At 45.7% G+C, this 14302-nt stretch overlaps 1 protein-coding gene across 6 annotated transcripts in view; it reads right to left on the minus strand.

Moving 5' to 3' along the window:
- The window catches only part of SLC1A2 (solute carrier family 1 member 2), a 216880-nt gene that overhangs the window by 98237 nt on the left and 104341 nt on the right, over window positions 1–14302 (minus strand). For 3 of the 6 annotated variants that reach the window (XM_068260520.1, XM_068260523.1, XM_068260522.1), the window contains exon 1: window positions 13975–14097. The exons of 2 other annotated variants lie outside the window; for them this stretch is intronic. In XM_068260520.1, coding sequence (XP_068116621.1) covers window positions 13975–14003 — 29 coding nt within the window. In that variant the 5' untranslated portion in view covers window positions 14004–14097. Of the gene's footprint in view, window positions 1–9052; window positions 9087–13974; window positions 14098–14302 lie in introns of those variants that run through there. One more of the 6 variants, XM_068260524.1, reaches the window with a different exon arrangement.

Raw genomic sequence — 14302 nt, forward strand, 5'->3', positions numbered from 1 at the left:
CACATTTTGAATGCAAACATTGACACATGCATTTGACATGAATTTCCTACCATTTCATGTAAAAATAACTTCATTGGTATGCATGGGAAAAAAATCAGAATGCGAAAATTTGCATAAAAATGCATACAAACAAAACAAGATTTGGAAGCAAAAAAAATGTAAATACGCGGGAAACGTGGCTCGCTGGGATATGTATAACGGCTACCTAAGGGCCCTTTTCCACCAGCCACTTTGCAATCGTGTTTTGGGAGCGCCGCTATTTTGCCCGCATTAGGTTTTTGATTAGCCAGCGGGTGAGAATACGCCCGTTTTAAATGTTGAAAATCGCAATTGGCATTTCTGCGTGTTTGCGAAGCTGATCGCAAGCTTCGCTGGAAAAGGGCCCTTAATGCTTTATTTTTTTAATTAAACAATCTGTATGGACTGGTGCACACCAGAGCGGTTCGTGAGCGTTTTAAAAGCGCTAGCGGCTTGAAAACCGCTTGGCTAAGTTCGTTTTTTTCCACAAACGCAAACTCGGGGGCTGCAGCATTTTTTAGATTTCCGAGGCGTTTCTGCCTCAATGTTAAAGTATAGGAAAGTGGAAAACCTCTCTGAGAAACGCTAGATCAGAGCGGTTCTCCGGGCGTTTTTGTTACAGAAGCTGCTCAGTAACAGCTTTAGTGGGTAGTGGCTGGATAGTGTACTGGTTAAGGGCTCTGCCTTTGACGTGGGAGACCAGGGTTCGAATCCTGGCTAGGTCAAGTACCTATTCAGTAAGGAGTTCAAGGCAAGACTCCCTAACACTGCAGGGTGGCCTCTTGAGCGCCTCCCCGTGGCTGCAGCTCTTGAGCGCTTTGAGTCCGACAGGAGAAAAGCGCTATACAAATGTTTGGATTATTATTATATTTAGGCACCATTCACACTTAAAAGCGCAAAACGTTTCGCGGGAGTGATTTTTCCCGCGATTTAACACAGAAAAATCACTGGACACTGCAGTGATTTTCCCGCGATCGCGTTTACCGCTTCTATAGCACTGAAACGCGATTGCCGGGAAATCGCCTGAAAGTGGTGCAGGCTACACATCTGTGTTTGCCGATTTGCATTAATCGCCGGCTATTAACGCAAATCGCCCAAGTAAGAACGGGCCCATAGGGTATTATAGCAGTAGTGCTTTCAAACGCGCGAGCGCTTAAGCGTTTTTCTTGAAATCGCCGGCAAAACGCTGTAGGTAAACATGCCTAGAATCGCTCTGAAAATCTGCTTCAAAAACCTCTAGCGTTAGCAGATCTGCGAGAGGTTTTTGGTGTGCACCGGGCCTCTACCACACTTTAGTGGCTAGTTTGAGAATCGCGATGACATCACTGCATGCCCCCATTACACACAGACACCCCTCGGTGGAAGCAGGGGGGGCCTGTAAACCCTCCGGGGCCTCCTTTCTGCATAACAAATACCCGTTGTCACCACAGCGGAAGGCATTGAGGAGATATATGAGCTGGCAGAGGCCGGAGCACCATCCATCTCCTGCATCCAGGCCAGCCCTGGCAGGGTAAATAAAGATCCGCTGTCTGAACTCCCAGCATCCAGGGACCCCTCTGTACACAAATCTGTCACCAGCAGAGGAATATCCAGGCCAGGGGACCCCTCCCCTCAGTGACAGGCCTGTTATATGAAGCCACTGAGGCCTGTGTGGTCCGGAATTCAGATCTACATCATTTCATTCATCTGTCTGAGGCCAAAGCGCCACTCCTGCATAGCTCCCAACCAGAGCCGGATCATTCACAAGGCAAACCTTGGCAGTTGCCTAGGGCCTGGAGAGAGGCTAGGGGCCTGGTTGACGCTAGCCCCCACCAAATCTTACCAAAAAAGTCAGGTGACCATCAGCGGTGTGCAAAACCTGCTATCTTGCCTGGGGCCCCCATTTCATCTTAAAGAGGAACTCCAGTGAAAATAATGTAATACAAAAAAGTGCTTCATTTTTTTCAATAATTATGTATAAATGATTTAGTCAGTGTTTGCTCATTGTAAAATCTTTCCTCTCCCTGATTTACATTCTGACATTTATTACATGGTGCCATTTTTACTGTTGGCAGGTGATGTAGCTGCTGCATGCTGTTTTGGCAGTTGGAAACAGCTGTAAACAGCTATTTCCCACAATGCAACAAGGTTCACAGACAGGAAACTGCCAGGAGTACCACGGTCCTCAGAGTTTCTTGTGGGAGGGGTTTCCCCACAATATCAGCCATACAGCTCCCCCTGATGGTCTGTTAGTGAAAAGGAATAGATTTCTCATGTAAAAGGGGGCATCAGCTACTGATTGGGATAAAGTTCAATTCTTGGTCGGAGTTTCTCTTGAAAGGACCTCTGAAGCGAGAGAGATATGGAGGCTGCCGAATTTATTGCCTTTTAACCACTTGAGGACCGCGGTGTTAAACCCCCTAAAGACCAGTCCATTTTTTTTGTAATTGGGCCACTGCAGTTTAAGGCCTCGCTGCAGGGACGCAAAAGCCCCCCACCCCCTTTTCTCTCCACTAACAGAGCTCTCTGTTGGTGGGTCTGATCGCTCGCCAGTTGTTTTTTAATAAATATTTATTTTATTTTTTAGTACATTTCACCTTTTTTTTTTTTTAATTTGTTTTATACCCCTCCCTCCCCCCCCTCCGCCAGCCAATCAGGGTGATCGGCTGTCGTAGGCATCAGCCTATGACAGCCGATCACCTCTGTGCCTCTGGAGGGGACAGCCGTGTCACACACGCAGCGCTGTACAATGTTTATTGATGGCACTTCCGCCGTCTAACAGTCTCAGAGCGGCGATCTGGGAGACTGAAGGCGGATGCGGAGATGCGTGCGCATTGGCGCGCACAATCTCCTGCTAGCCCCATAGAAGGCCGTTCACACCAATCGGCATGGAGCGGTCCTGGGGCAGCCGCGTTTTGGCGTGGAGCTGTCGGCAAGGAGCTATGCAATACCAATTGTCTGGCTGTCGTGCTGATCCTCTGCCACTAAGACTGGGCTCACATAGGGCACAGGGTGAAAAAGGAGCGTTTTATGCAGGCGCGTGGGCGATTTTGTAATGCGGTTTCACTGCGTTTGTGATGTGTTTGCGTTTAACGCAGATACGTTTTGCATGCGTTTTAATGCGTTTGCGGTTCGCATATGTAAAACGCATATGCGTTTTGTATGCGTTTTTATATTTACATTTATGCAAATCATCAGGAAGACAACAGGAAGCAGAAACATATCAGAAATCTTTATTTTAAAAAAATGCATGAAGAAAAACGCATCAAAAACGCAATACAAAACGCAATACATTGCGTTTCCATTGACTTTCATTATGTGCGTATTGGCAGCTATCCTGCACAATATGCAACAAAGCCAGCGTTCTTGAAAGGCATACTGTAAATCGCAGTCCCTGCATCCCGTTTACTAACATTGCTGCATAAAATGATGTTTCTGATATGTGTGCACCCAGCCTTATACTTTTAGCCATAGCCCCTGAACAAGCATGCAGCATGACAAGATTAGCTGCATGCTCATTCCTGGTGTGATTCAAACACCACTCCAGCCAAATAAATCAGCAGGGCTGCCAGGCAACTGGTATTGTTTAAAAGGAAATAAATACGTCAGGCCCTTCGAGAGTCTGCTTATAGGGAAATTACCATGGGAAGCTCGTGAGATAACCAAAAGACACCAAAAGTCGCGTCCGCCAAACGTGGTGCTAATGGAAAGTCGTCAACCAGCGTGGACGGCACATAAAACACCATTGCAGAAGAGTTGTCCAACATGACACAGAGTAACGATCTTACCAATTCTATGTTTTATATGGTACTGCCCAGTGGCGTAACTAGAACTCACTGGGCCACCCTGCAAAACTTTGGATGGGGTCCCCCCTTGACTCTGCATGGCACTGAATAGGGGCTGTGTACAAATCTTTGTCTGCAAAACTTTGTATGATTCCTTACTAGTGGCTGAGCAGATGCAGTCATGAGAACAATTGTGCAGAGAACAGACATTTTTTTCTCTCCATGCCCTTAGCTGTCAGTCTCTAAGGACAGGGAAAAGAAACTTCTCCCTCCCACGGGTCCCCCTGCAGCTGCATTCCTTGCAGGTTCTATTGTTACGCCCCTGGTACTGCCTAAAGTATATTTTCTGTATATTCACTCAGTTTACTCTTAGTACTACATACAGCAGATTTGCTAAGATTGGATCATTAGTTGTCACCATAAGGCAACCAAGGTGTTGCCACAACCATACGGTTGTGTTCATGGTATTGGTGCGTTACCGACCATAGAACGCTGTCCAGGCATGCTATATGGGGGTGGAACTCTGCCTGGCGTCACCTGCCAATCACAGCCTTAGCCGCCTCCCCGCACCTTCCTGATCGCAATTGACATCCGAGTTGTACATTCCTGCAAACATCTAGTTTTATTCAACACGACCGGCTCGTTAGAAGCAGCGAAGGCCGTAACTCATGCTAAGCTGGCTGCCGTTAAGGAAAAATAAATTGCTTTTTTCTCCCAAAAATTAATTCATCTGCCAGCCACATGGACTATGAACAATGCCTGTAGCAGCGGTCGGGGGGCAGCTGAGGTTACGCGTTCGCGTTTTCTCAGCTCTGTGAAACTTTTGCAACCAATCCTTTGATGCGATCGGGAATAAAAAAAAAGTTGCCAGGCTGCTAGAAAACGATTAAATGAATAAAACCTTTGTGTGGGAGTAATGTTCCTTCCAAACAAAAACCCCAAAACCTGAAATAATCTACAAGGTAGACAGAAAAGATTATATCAACATAAAACCCACAACACGTTTCGGGGGTTTTGGTCCTTTGGAAATGTGTGAGGATAGTGTACTGTTTGCCCTCATTATTTGTTTGTATGTGTTCTTTCTATTGTTTAATTCATTGATGCACCCTGGAAGCCTCTTATAATTCTGTATATAGGCACTGTGATCACAAATGATCCGAGGAAGCGCACGAGCACATGCAAAACGCGTTTTTGTGCTAGAATAAAACCCTTTTCCAGTAACACTGGTCTTATTCTTGAGGAGAGGAGAGGTAAGACCAACAAAAAATCTCCTTTTTTTTTAAACTAGTGTCGGGATAGTGTAATGGTTAAGGGCACTGCCTTTGACATGGGCGACTAGGGTTGGAATCCTGGCTAGGGTCAGTACCTATTCAGTAAGGAGTTCAAGGCAAGACTCCCTAACACTGCAGGGCAACCTCTTGAGCGCTCCCTTAGTGGCTGCAGCTCTTGAGCACTTTGAGTGCGACCGGAGAAAAGCGCTATACAAATGTTCGGATTATTATTATAAACTGCTTTTAAGAGGTTTATAGCAGGGATGGTTCGTAGTCAGCCAACTTCGCTACGCTGGAACTACGCGTAGTTTTACGCAATTACGCTTCGGCAAACTACGGATTCGAAATCAAATATTCGCTTCATATGCATTTCATAGACTACGCGTGAAAGTACGCAATTACGCGTAGTGCGAAGCGTAGTGTATGCAGATGCTTATGCCCGCATGAAGAAAATTTTACACATTAATTCCTCTTTAATTGGTTATATTGGGAACTCTTCTATGCGTACATTCCTCTTTCCAATGCGTAAATTTGTAAGCATACAATCGCACGCGGAAAATTAGACGCGAATAATGCATTCGTAGTTCACTACGCAATACACATGCTAACTACGCATAGTGGGCATAAGCTACGCGTAACAGTACTTCACTACGTGTAAATTCGTACGCGTAGTTTTGAACCATCAACTACGATGCGTAGCTGCGAACTACGATGCGTAAATTCGCACTGGCGTAGTTTCTGCTCATCCCTGATTTATAGATACCGGGTGCCTTCACCATTTTGTTATTGTCGGTCTTAGATTTCTGAACTATTATACAAGTCTGTAAAATTGCGTGCAGCGTGCATGCAGAAGCCTGGCAGCTGAAAGTCAGGACAGTGCATGCGCTGTGCAAGGGTGGGACCTGGAGGGAAAGGTGAAAGAGGAATCAACAGATCAAGAGTGGGCCAAAAAACAAATGCTTAGGGCTTGTTCACACTTAGGGCGTTTTCGTCTTTTTTTTTAAGCGCCGGCGGTTTTGAAAATCGCCCTAAAAGCACTTGTGCAATGATTCCCTATGAGAGTGTTCACATCTGAGCGTTTCGATTGCTTTCCATTGACCAAAGCGCTGCCTGCACCATTTTCTGACCATTTGGCTCAATGGAAGGTACAGGGAAATCGCTAAGCGCTTGAAAAATCGCTTTGTATAGCAATTTCCGCAGCGCTTTTAAGAATAAATACATTGTATTTATTATTTTCCTCGTCAGAGTTCACTTCCTGATAGGGATGGTCGTAGTCAGCCAACTTCACTACGCTGGAACTGCGCGTAGTTCTACGCAATTACGCTTCACAAAGTACGGTTTCGAAATCAGAAGCGTCAATACGTTTGCATTTTGTAGACTACGCGTTAAAATACGGAAGCTTCGCGTAGTGTAGTTGATGCGGACGCTTACGCCTTTATGCGGAAAAAATTCCGCAATATTCCGCTAACTATGCGCATGGGTGAACTAATATATGCGTACATTCCACCTTCCAATGCGGAATTGTATACGTATAGAAGGGCAATAATGTTTCTGCGCATGCGCAATGATCCGTATAGACGCAGTTACCGCAAGCGTAGTTGACTTCGCAATACATACGTCAACTACGCGTAGCAGGCGAAGCTTCGAATGGCGGTACTACGACTACGCGGAAATATTTACTCGATGTTTTTAAACTTCGTCTATTAACTACGATGCGTAGTTGTGGACTACGACGAGTAGATTCGTGCTGGCGTAGTTTACGAGCAACCCTGCTTCCTGACTGAGGTCAGGAAGTGAAAAAAATGAATCACTCAGCAAAAGCGCTTAGAAAAGCACTTTACAAAAAAAATCACTAACGCACAGGTAAGCGTCGGGAGGCGCTAAAAAAAACGCGCACAAAAACGCAAGCGCGAACGCTGGCGATTTATGATGTGCACAAGGCCTAAATATGGTTTGCCTTCTAAAAACAGAAGGAATTTGCGATAATTCAGAACATCTGTGGTTACCCACAATGCACCGCTACTGAATATGCAAATGATCTCTTTATGCCCCTGTAGCCAGGCTAGCATCCAGAACCGCAGGTGTATAGCGAGCCTATAGCTTTAGATTTTACACAGCCATATCAAACCCACATGCAGACAGCCGGTTTTGGAAAAACCCACAATTAAAAATGGACAGCATGCGGACTGATATGTATATAGCTCCCAACTGTCCCTCTTTTAGAAGGACGGTCCCTCTTTGAAGACTCTGTCCCTCTGTCTGCCTCATGTGTCCCTCTTTCAGGACTGATATACAGATCTGTGTAAATATATGTATTTTATCTACTGAAAAATGTGTTTACTTGACTCTAAACTGTATTCCCATCCTTTAAATTGATATATTTCTTATTTTTAAATGTTATTATTAAAGAAAACCTGAACTGAAAATTAAAAGTAAAAATAAACATACACATGTCATACTCACCTCCCATGTAGTCTACTTATCAATCTCTTTCTCCTCTTCCGCATCCTGTTTGTGCACTGTAATCAAAGGAATTCTCTATCCACCATTTTGAAAATGGCCATTACCCCATAACAGCTTTCTGGTCAGCACACAGTTAGGGCTCGTTTCCACTGATGCGGTGCGGAATCGCCTGGATTCCACCCCGGACGAAATCGCATGCGGATGCGTTTCCGCATGCGGATTTCCCCGCGATTTCGCATGGCAAGGAGCCAGGCGAATTTAACCATGTCACTGCCTGTGCAAAGTTCCATTGCATTTCATGCGAAATCGCGGGGAAATCCGCATGACAAAGCCGCATGCGATTTCCCTATTTAAAGCATTGCGGGGGATTCGCCCGCATTCCTGCCGCACGCGAAATCTGATGGCTCTGCCGTGCAGATTTCCCCCGCACGCCAAAACGCACCAGCATGACGCACACTTGGAAACTATGCCATCCACTTGTATTGACTATGCGAATCCGCATGCGGTGCCTGCATGCGGATTCGATATAGTGGAAACGAGCCCTTAAACTGTAACATCGTCCACTTGAGCCACAGGGAAACATGGACATTACCGGGCACATCAGTTGTCCTCTCGGCTATAACTGACAGCAACTGATATATAACTGACAGCAACTGATACATTTCAGTTCTGACAAAATGTTGTCAGAACTGGAAGGGATTATTGTTTGAAGAAAATGGTGAGCTTCTGAGAGGAACTGATGGCGAGGTAACTATATCATGTTCATTTGAAGCTACCTCATGTGTTTATTTTAAATAATTTTACTCAGTTCAGGTTCCCTTTAAGGAAAATGAACCAGGATAAAAAGGACCAGTGGGATTTGAATTATAAAACAACATAGTTTTTAAATTAAATCCTTAAATTATGCGTGACTAGGGTTGTATTGGAGGCATGATTAGGGTGTGGTTTAAATGTCCCGCTTTCTGATCTCAAAAAGTTGGAAGATATGTGATATTCATCAAGTAATTTGGCTACTGCAAGTGTGGCGTTCAGCCCCATTAGCAATACCAGCCCACATGATCCATTAGTTTAGGAGGGTACTGTAGATATTCGCATATAAGCCAAATTTTCGGGACAAAAAAAGTGTCCCAAAAGTGTGTGTGTGTGCGTGTTCTTTACAGTAAGAGTGATTGAGATGTGGAATGCATTGCCACAGGAAGTCGTTATGGCAAACTCTATACCTGCATTTAAAGGGGGCTTAGATGCTTTCCTTGCGTTGAAAGACATCCATGGCTACAATTACTAGGTAATGCCTAATGATGTTGATCCAGGGATTTTATCTGATTGCCATCTGGAGTCAGGAAGGAATTTTTCCCTTTTGGGGCTAATTGGACCATGCCTTGTAAGGGTTTTCCGCCTTCCTCTGGATCAACAGGGATATGTGAGGGAACAGGCTGGTGTTGTACTTTATACTGGTTGAACTCGATGTCTTTTTTTCAACCCAAATAACTATGTAACTGTGTGGGGGTGTAGTCACCTCTCCTCACAGCATCTCACCTGGAGCTCTGCTTGCTAGATGACAGTTTCCTCTTGTCCCAGGGAGCCACTTCCTGTTTCCCTTTCAGTTCCATACTGGGCCACTAGATGTCAGCAGCAAGTAAAACACTGCAAGGGAGATGGGAAAATGGCTGCCCACAGACCAGAAGACACTGAATCCTGGATCTGTAGCAAGTACAGAACTGCAAGGGAGAGAGGAAGATGGCCGACAGGAGAGGTAGCTGTATGTACACTTCACAATGTACTGCAGTAACTGCACCACTTACATAGCTCCCAACTGTCCCTCTTTTAGAGGGACGGTCCCTCTTTGGGAACCCTGTCCCTCTGTCTCTTTTTCCTCCTCATTTGTCCCTCTTTATAGACTTTGTCCCTCTTTATAGACTTTGTCCCTCTTTCTATGTAAATATATATATATTTCTCTACAAAAAAAATGTGTTTGACTCTAAACTGTATTCCCATTCTTCTTTAAATTGATAAATTACTAATTTTAAATGTTAATATGAAGGAAAATGAACCTGGATAGAAAGGTCCAATTTGGTTCGAATTATAAAACAACATATTTTTCTTTTGAAATCTTTATGGTATGCGCAACTAGGGGTTTTCCAGGGGCGTGTTAAGGGTGTGGCAGGGGCGTTGCTTAAGTGTCCCTCTTTCTCATCTCAAAAAGTTGGGAGGTATGCACTTACACTGCATAATCATACGCAATATACCCTCTGCAAGCATGCTTCATATGCACCACACACTGTACCACATACAGGGGCAGGACTGGGGGGAGACATTGGAGGGGGTCGGCTTATCCAGGGGTCACACAATAGTGGGGTGTTTCAGGGGCAGAAGTTGGGGGCGTCAGCCTTATACGCCAGTATATACCGTACCCTGTGGAGGGTAAGCCGAGTCATTCTCCAAAACACCCCCCCCCCCCCCCCCCCCGAGTACCCTTGTCCAAGGTTATAGAGATTACATAATTCAACAAGTGAGTCACAAGGTGAAGCATAAGCCACTAACACTACAAGAGCCAAGTCCCCAGACTGGGTGACATCTGACCAGACTTCATTTCTCTCTGGGGAGCTCTCTGTACTGCACTGCAGCAAAACTAGGCCTCTCTTGTATTGACAAAACTTGGCAGTTACAACACCAGGTGGCGCTCTTCATACAAATGTTTCTTTGTCATAGCATTTTGCTTCTATACAGTATATATTGATAGTCATTATAAACACTTCCTACAGCTGTATGTTGCTGTATATTGGTATGGAGCCCCGCTGGCCCACTGAGGCTTAGCCTAGGCTTTTTATTATGAAGAATTTGCCTCCCAGAGCATTCTGGCAGAGAAGAGATCTTTTCTACTGGTTTTAGAACTGTCTGTAAACAACCCCTCCCCCCAAACATTCTGCAGGGCTGCACCTGACAGCAGTAAAGATGTCGCCACCATGTGATAATTGTCAGAAGGTAAATCAGGTAAAGGAAATATTATACAATGGGCAAACACTGACTAAATCATTTGTAATGAATACAGTATTGTTAAAAAAAAAAAAAATTGCAATTTTATTCACTGTTATTTTGACTACAGGTCCTCTTCAATACTAAACTGAAAATTACGAATTGGCAGGTGAATTGTAAACCCCATATTGAGAGTTCAAATCCTGCCAAAAAAATACTGATTCATGAAACCAAACGCCTTGCCAAACCTCCAAACATAAGCACCTCCTCCCTCGTTCGTTTTTAAAAGTGGACCTGAACTCTTGCACAGGACAGAAGGAAAACACAGAGAAATCCACCCTGTATGTATTCACAGAGTTTAGCCTGTCTAATCCCCCCTCATCTGTGACTAATCACAGCTGTAATTTGCTCTCTCAGCTGTTTCAGCTGGCTGCCTCGGCAGAGCAGCTAATTTGTAAACGCAGGATGTTAACCTTATGTCTTCTACCATGAAAGCAGAAAGAAGACGCACTGCAGAGTTATTGCAGGATTTCTATCATCTGTAAGGGCTTGTTCACTTATAAAAATCGAAATCGGTGACTCTAGCGATGTTTTTTTTTTTTGGGGGGGGGGGGTCCCCTTCCGGCACTTGCCTGCGCGCTTTGATTTTGTGAAAGCGCTTTTGCAGAGCGATTTGTTTTTTCACTCCCTGACGTCAGTCAGGAAGTGAACTCTGACCTGGAAAAGAATAAATACAATGTATTTATTCTTAACTAGTGACCTAAGCCCGTGTGAACACAGGCTCTAGGTCTGTCATCACCGCGTTCCGCGTGCGCATGCACCCGCCGGTTGCGCGCCTGCCGCGCTTGCCCATACCCGCTGGTCGCACGCTCTCTCACCCGCCCGCCCGTCCACCCTGCGTCTTGTCCTAACGGCTGTCAGTGCTTGACATGCGCAGTAGTGCAAAAGCCCTAACACACGGACAGGATATAGGGACACTTGTGTTTTATTAGGTAGGATAGCGCTGGGGAAATCCCTATACAAATCGCTTTTTCAAGCGTTGTACTACTTTCCTATGCCTTCCATTATAGGGAAATCACCCCAAAAATGGTGCAGGCAGCGCTTGGCTGAGCGGATTGGAACCGAACCGCTCAGATGTGAACTCTCTCATAGGGAATCATTATACAAGCGCTTTTAGGGCGATTTTGAAAATCGACAATGCTTCAAAAAGGGCGAAAACGCTCTAGGTGTAAACGAGCTCTAAGAAAGAAATGGTTTTTTTTAAAGAATATTATGCTGTTGCCCATCTTTTAGAGCAGAGAGGAAATTTTTGGGTTAATGCTGTATATTGTAATTACGATCGTTTTCATAATGGAAATGAATTGGAATTTAGTGTTTAAAGGGGAACTGAAGAGAGAGGTATATGGAGGCTGTCATGTTTATTTCCTTTTAGACAATACCAGTTGCCTGGCAGCCCTGCTGATCCTCTGCCTCTAATATTATTAGCCATAGCCCCTGAACAAGCATGCAGCAGATCAGGTGTTTCTGACATTGTCAGATCTGACAAGACTAGCAGCATGCTTGTTTCTGGTGTGATTCAGGCACTTCTGCAGAGAAATAAACCAGCAGGGCTGCCAGGCAACTGGTATTGATTAAAAGGAAATAAATATGGCAGCCTCCGTATACCTCTTACTTCAGTTCCCCTTTAATGCAGAAATTCGTCCGTTCTCTAAATTGTGTTCCAGCCCAGAGCCTCCTGATACATTTAAAGTGACAGCACGTGCAGGGACCTTTGCATTATCAGATATTGCAAGGCCCAAAACCAAGTGTCTCAGCATGCCTGACCGCTAAGTGCACCATGGCAAAGAGCACCTGTCTTAGAAGTGGCTGCAGGTAGAGCCTCCTGATACATTTTAAAGTGACAGCACGTTCAGAGACCTTTGCATTATCACGTTTTTCACATGCAAATTCGCATAGGCAATACAAGTGAATGGGACTGTTTCCACTTGTCAGGATTCCTTTGCGTTTTTCTGTGCAGAAAAAATTCGCATGGCAGAGCCATCAGAATTCGCATACCGCATAACGCTATGCGAATCGCATACAATGTATTTAACCTTCCTGGTGTATGCCGCGCAGGAAGATATCTCAGCCCCTGGTGGGGCGATTTTCTTCATTTAAAATGCTGTACGCGCAGCTAGCACTTTGCTAGCCGCACGTACAGCTCGATCGCCGCCGCTCTGCGGCGATCGCCCGCACGCAGCGGCAGAAGAGGGCCCCCCCCCCGCCAGAGCCCTGCGCTGCCCGGACCAATGAGTTCCGGGCAGCTCTATGGGCTGGATCAGAGGCGTGTGACGTCAGGACGTCAGCTGACGTCCATGACGTCATTCCGATCGTCGCCATGGCGACAGGAGAAGCCAAACAGGGGAACGCGTTATATACGCGTTCCCCTGTTTGCTATTGATGCCGGCGACGATCGCACTAGAGGGACACATGCGCCCTCTAGTGGTGTTTCATGTAGCTACCACTCTGGTAGCTTTACATGAAACAAAAAAAAAAAAAAAAGGATTTTTGCCTTTTTGGCAAAAACAATTAACCGCCAGGAGGGTTAATAGGAAATTCGCATGAGGTTTGGGTATGCAAAAATTCGTATAGAAACAATGGAAAAGCACACCAGCACTGCCATGGTTAAATTCGCATACATCGTCATCCATGCGAATTTTCATTTCAAAATTCGCATAGACCCGCATGCGAAATTCGCATCCGCATGCAAATTTTTACCGCGCCGATTCGCACCGCACAAGTGGAAATGCAGCCTCATTGCAAGGCCCAAAACCAAGTGTCTCAGCATGCCTGACCGCTAAGTGCACCATGGCAAAGAGCACCTGTCTCAGAAGTGGCTGCAGGTCGAGCCCCCTGATATATTTAAAGCGACAGCATGTGCAGGGGCCTTTGCATTATCAGTAATTGCAATCAATGAGTGACTTTCCTGAGTTTAGTAATTGCTTAAATTTGCATAATTACTATTAAAAACAAAATTACGTCCATTTTCATAATTCAAATTTTGTATTGAAAACCCCAAATTACGCAATTTTGTGTTACACACGAATTTGCACTAAAATGCGAAGTTATGTGACGGAAATGTCGCTTACAGAACTCTGAATTACGGTTTGTATGGCAATTATGAAATTACGAATTTGCAAATTTACAGCTCAACATTACTCCCTGCACTTGCAGGGTCTGCTCCCCCCAGCTACACCCGTGTATAAAGGTGCACTACCGCCAGCAACGACGACCCTCCCGCTGGGTGGTCTGTAGCTGACAGTATGCACGTGTGTATACGCTCAGCGGATCGTTCAGAAACAGCCTTATCAGTCCGCCGACAGCGCGTATGCACGCTCTACTGTCGGCTGAACGTCCGCCCAGCAGGAGGGTCCGGCGGATCCGTCGTTGCCGGCGGTAGTGCGTGTGTACGCGCCTTAAGGAATATGGACTGGGACTCTACTGACCTGGGGAAGCGTATGTGGACGTCCCTCATGGTCCGATTGTCTAGATCAGATCTGTCAGGGCAGGGATTGGTGGACCTCCATGGATCGGGGCCTGTTAGGATTCCATAAGTGGGATCCTCTGGCCTCGTCTGCGCAGCGCTCCTCTCCACCTCTCGCCCTCATCTGAGCTCACATCTCCGTACAGCACCTGCCCTTGTTTTCTAAGGTCTATTTTTCTCCAGCACCGCGGGACCCGTTCATCTCCTGCGGGAAAACCTTCTCCTCCGTTCCTCTAATGACGTCTCGGGGGAAACCCAACCTCTGCCAGATGAGGAGGAGAATGTGGTGC

Source organism: Hyperolius riggenbachi, chromosome 11, assembly GCF_040937935.1.
Source record: "Hyperolius riggenbachi isolate aHypRig1 chromosome 11, aHypRig1.pri, whole genome shotgun sequence".
NCBI lineage: Eukaryota > Metazoa > Chordata > Amphibia > Anura > Hyperoliidae > Hyperolius > Hyperolius riggenbachi.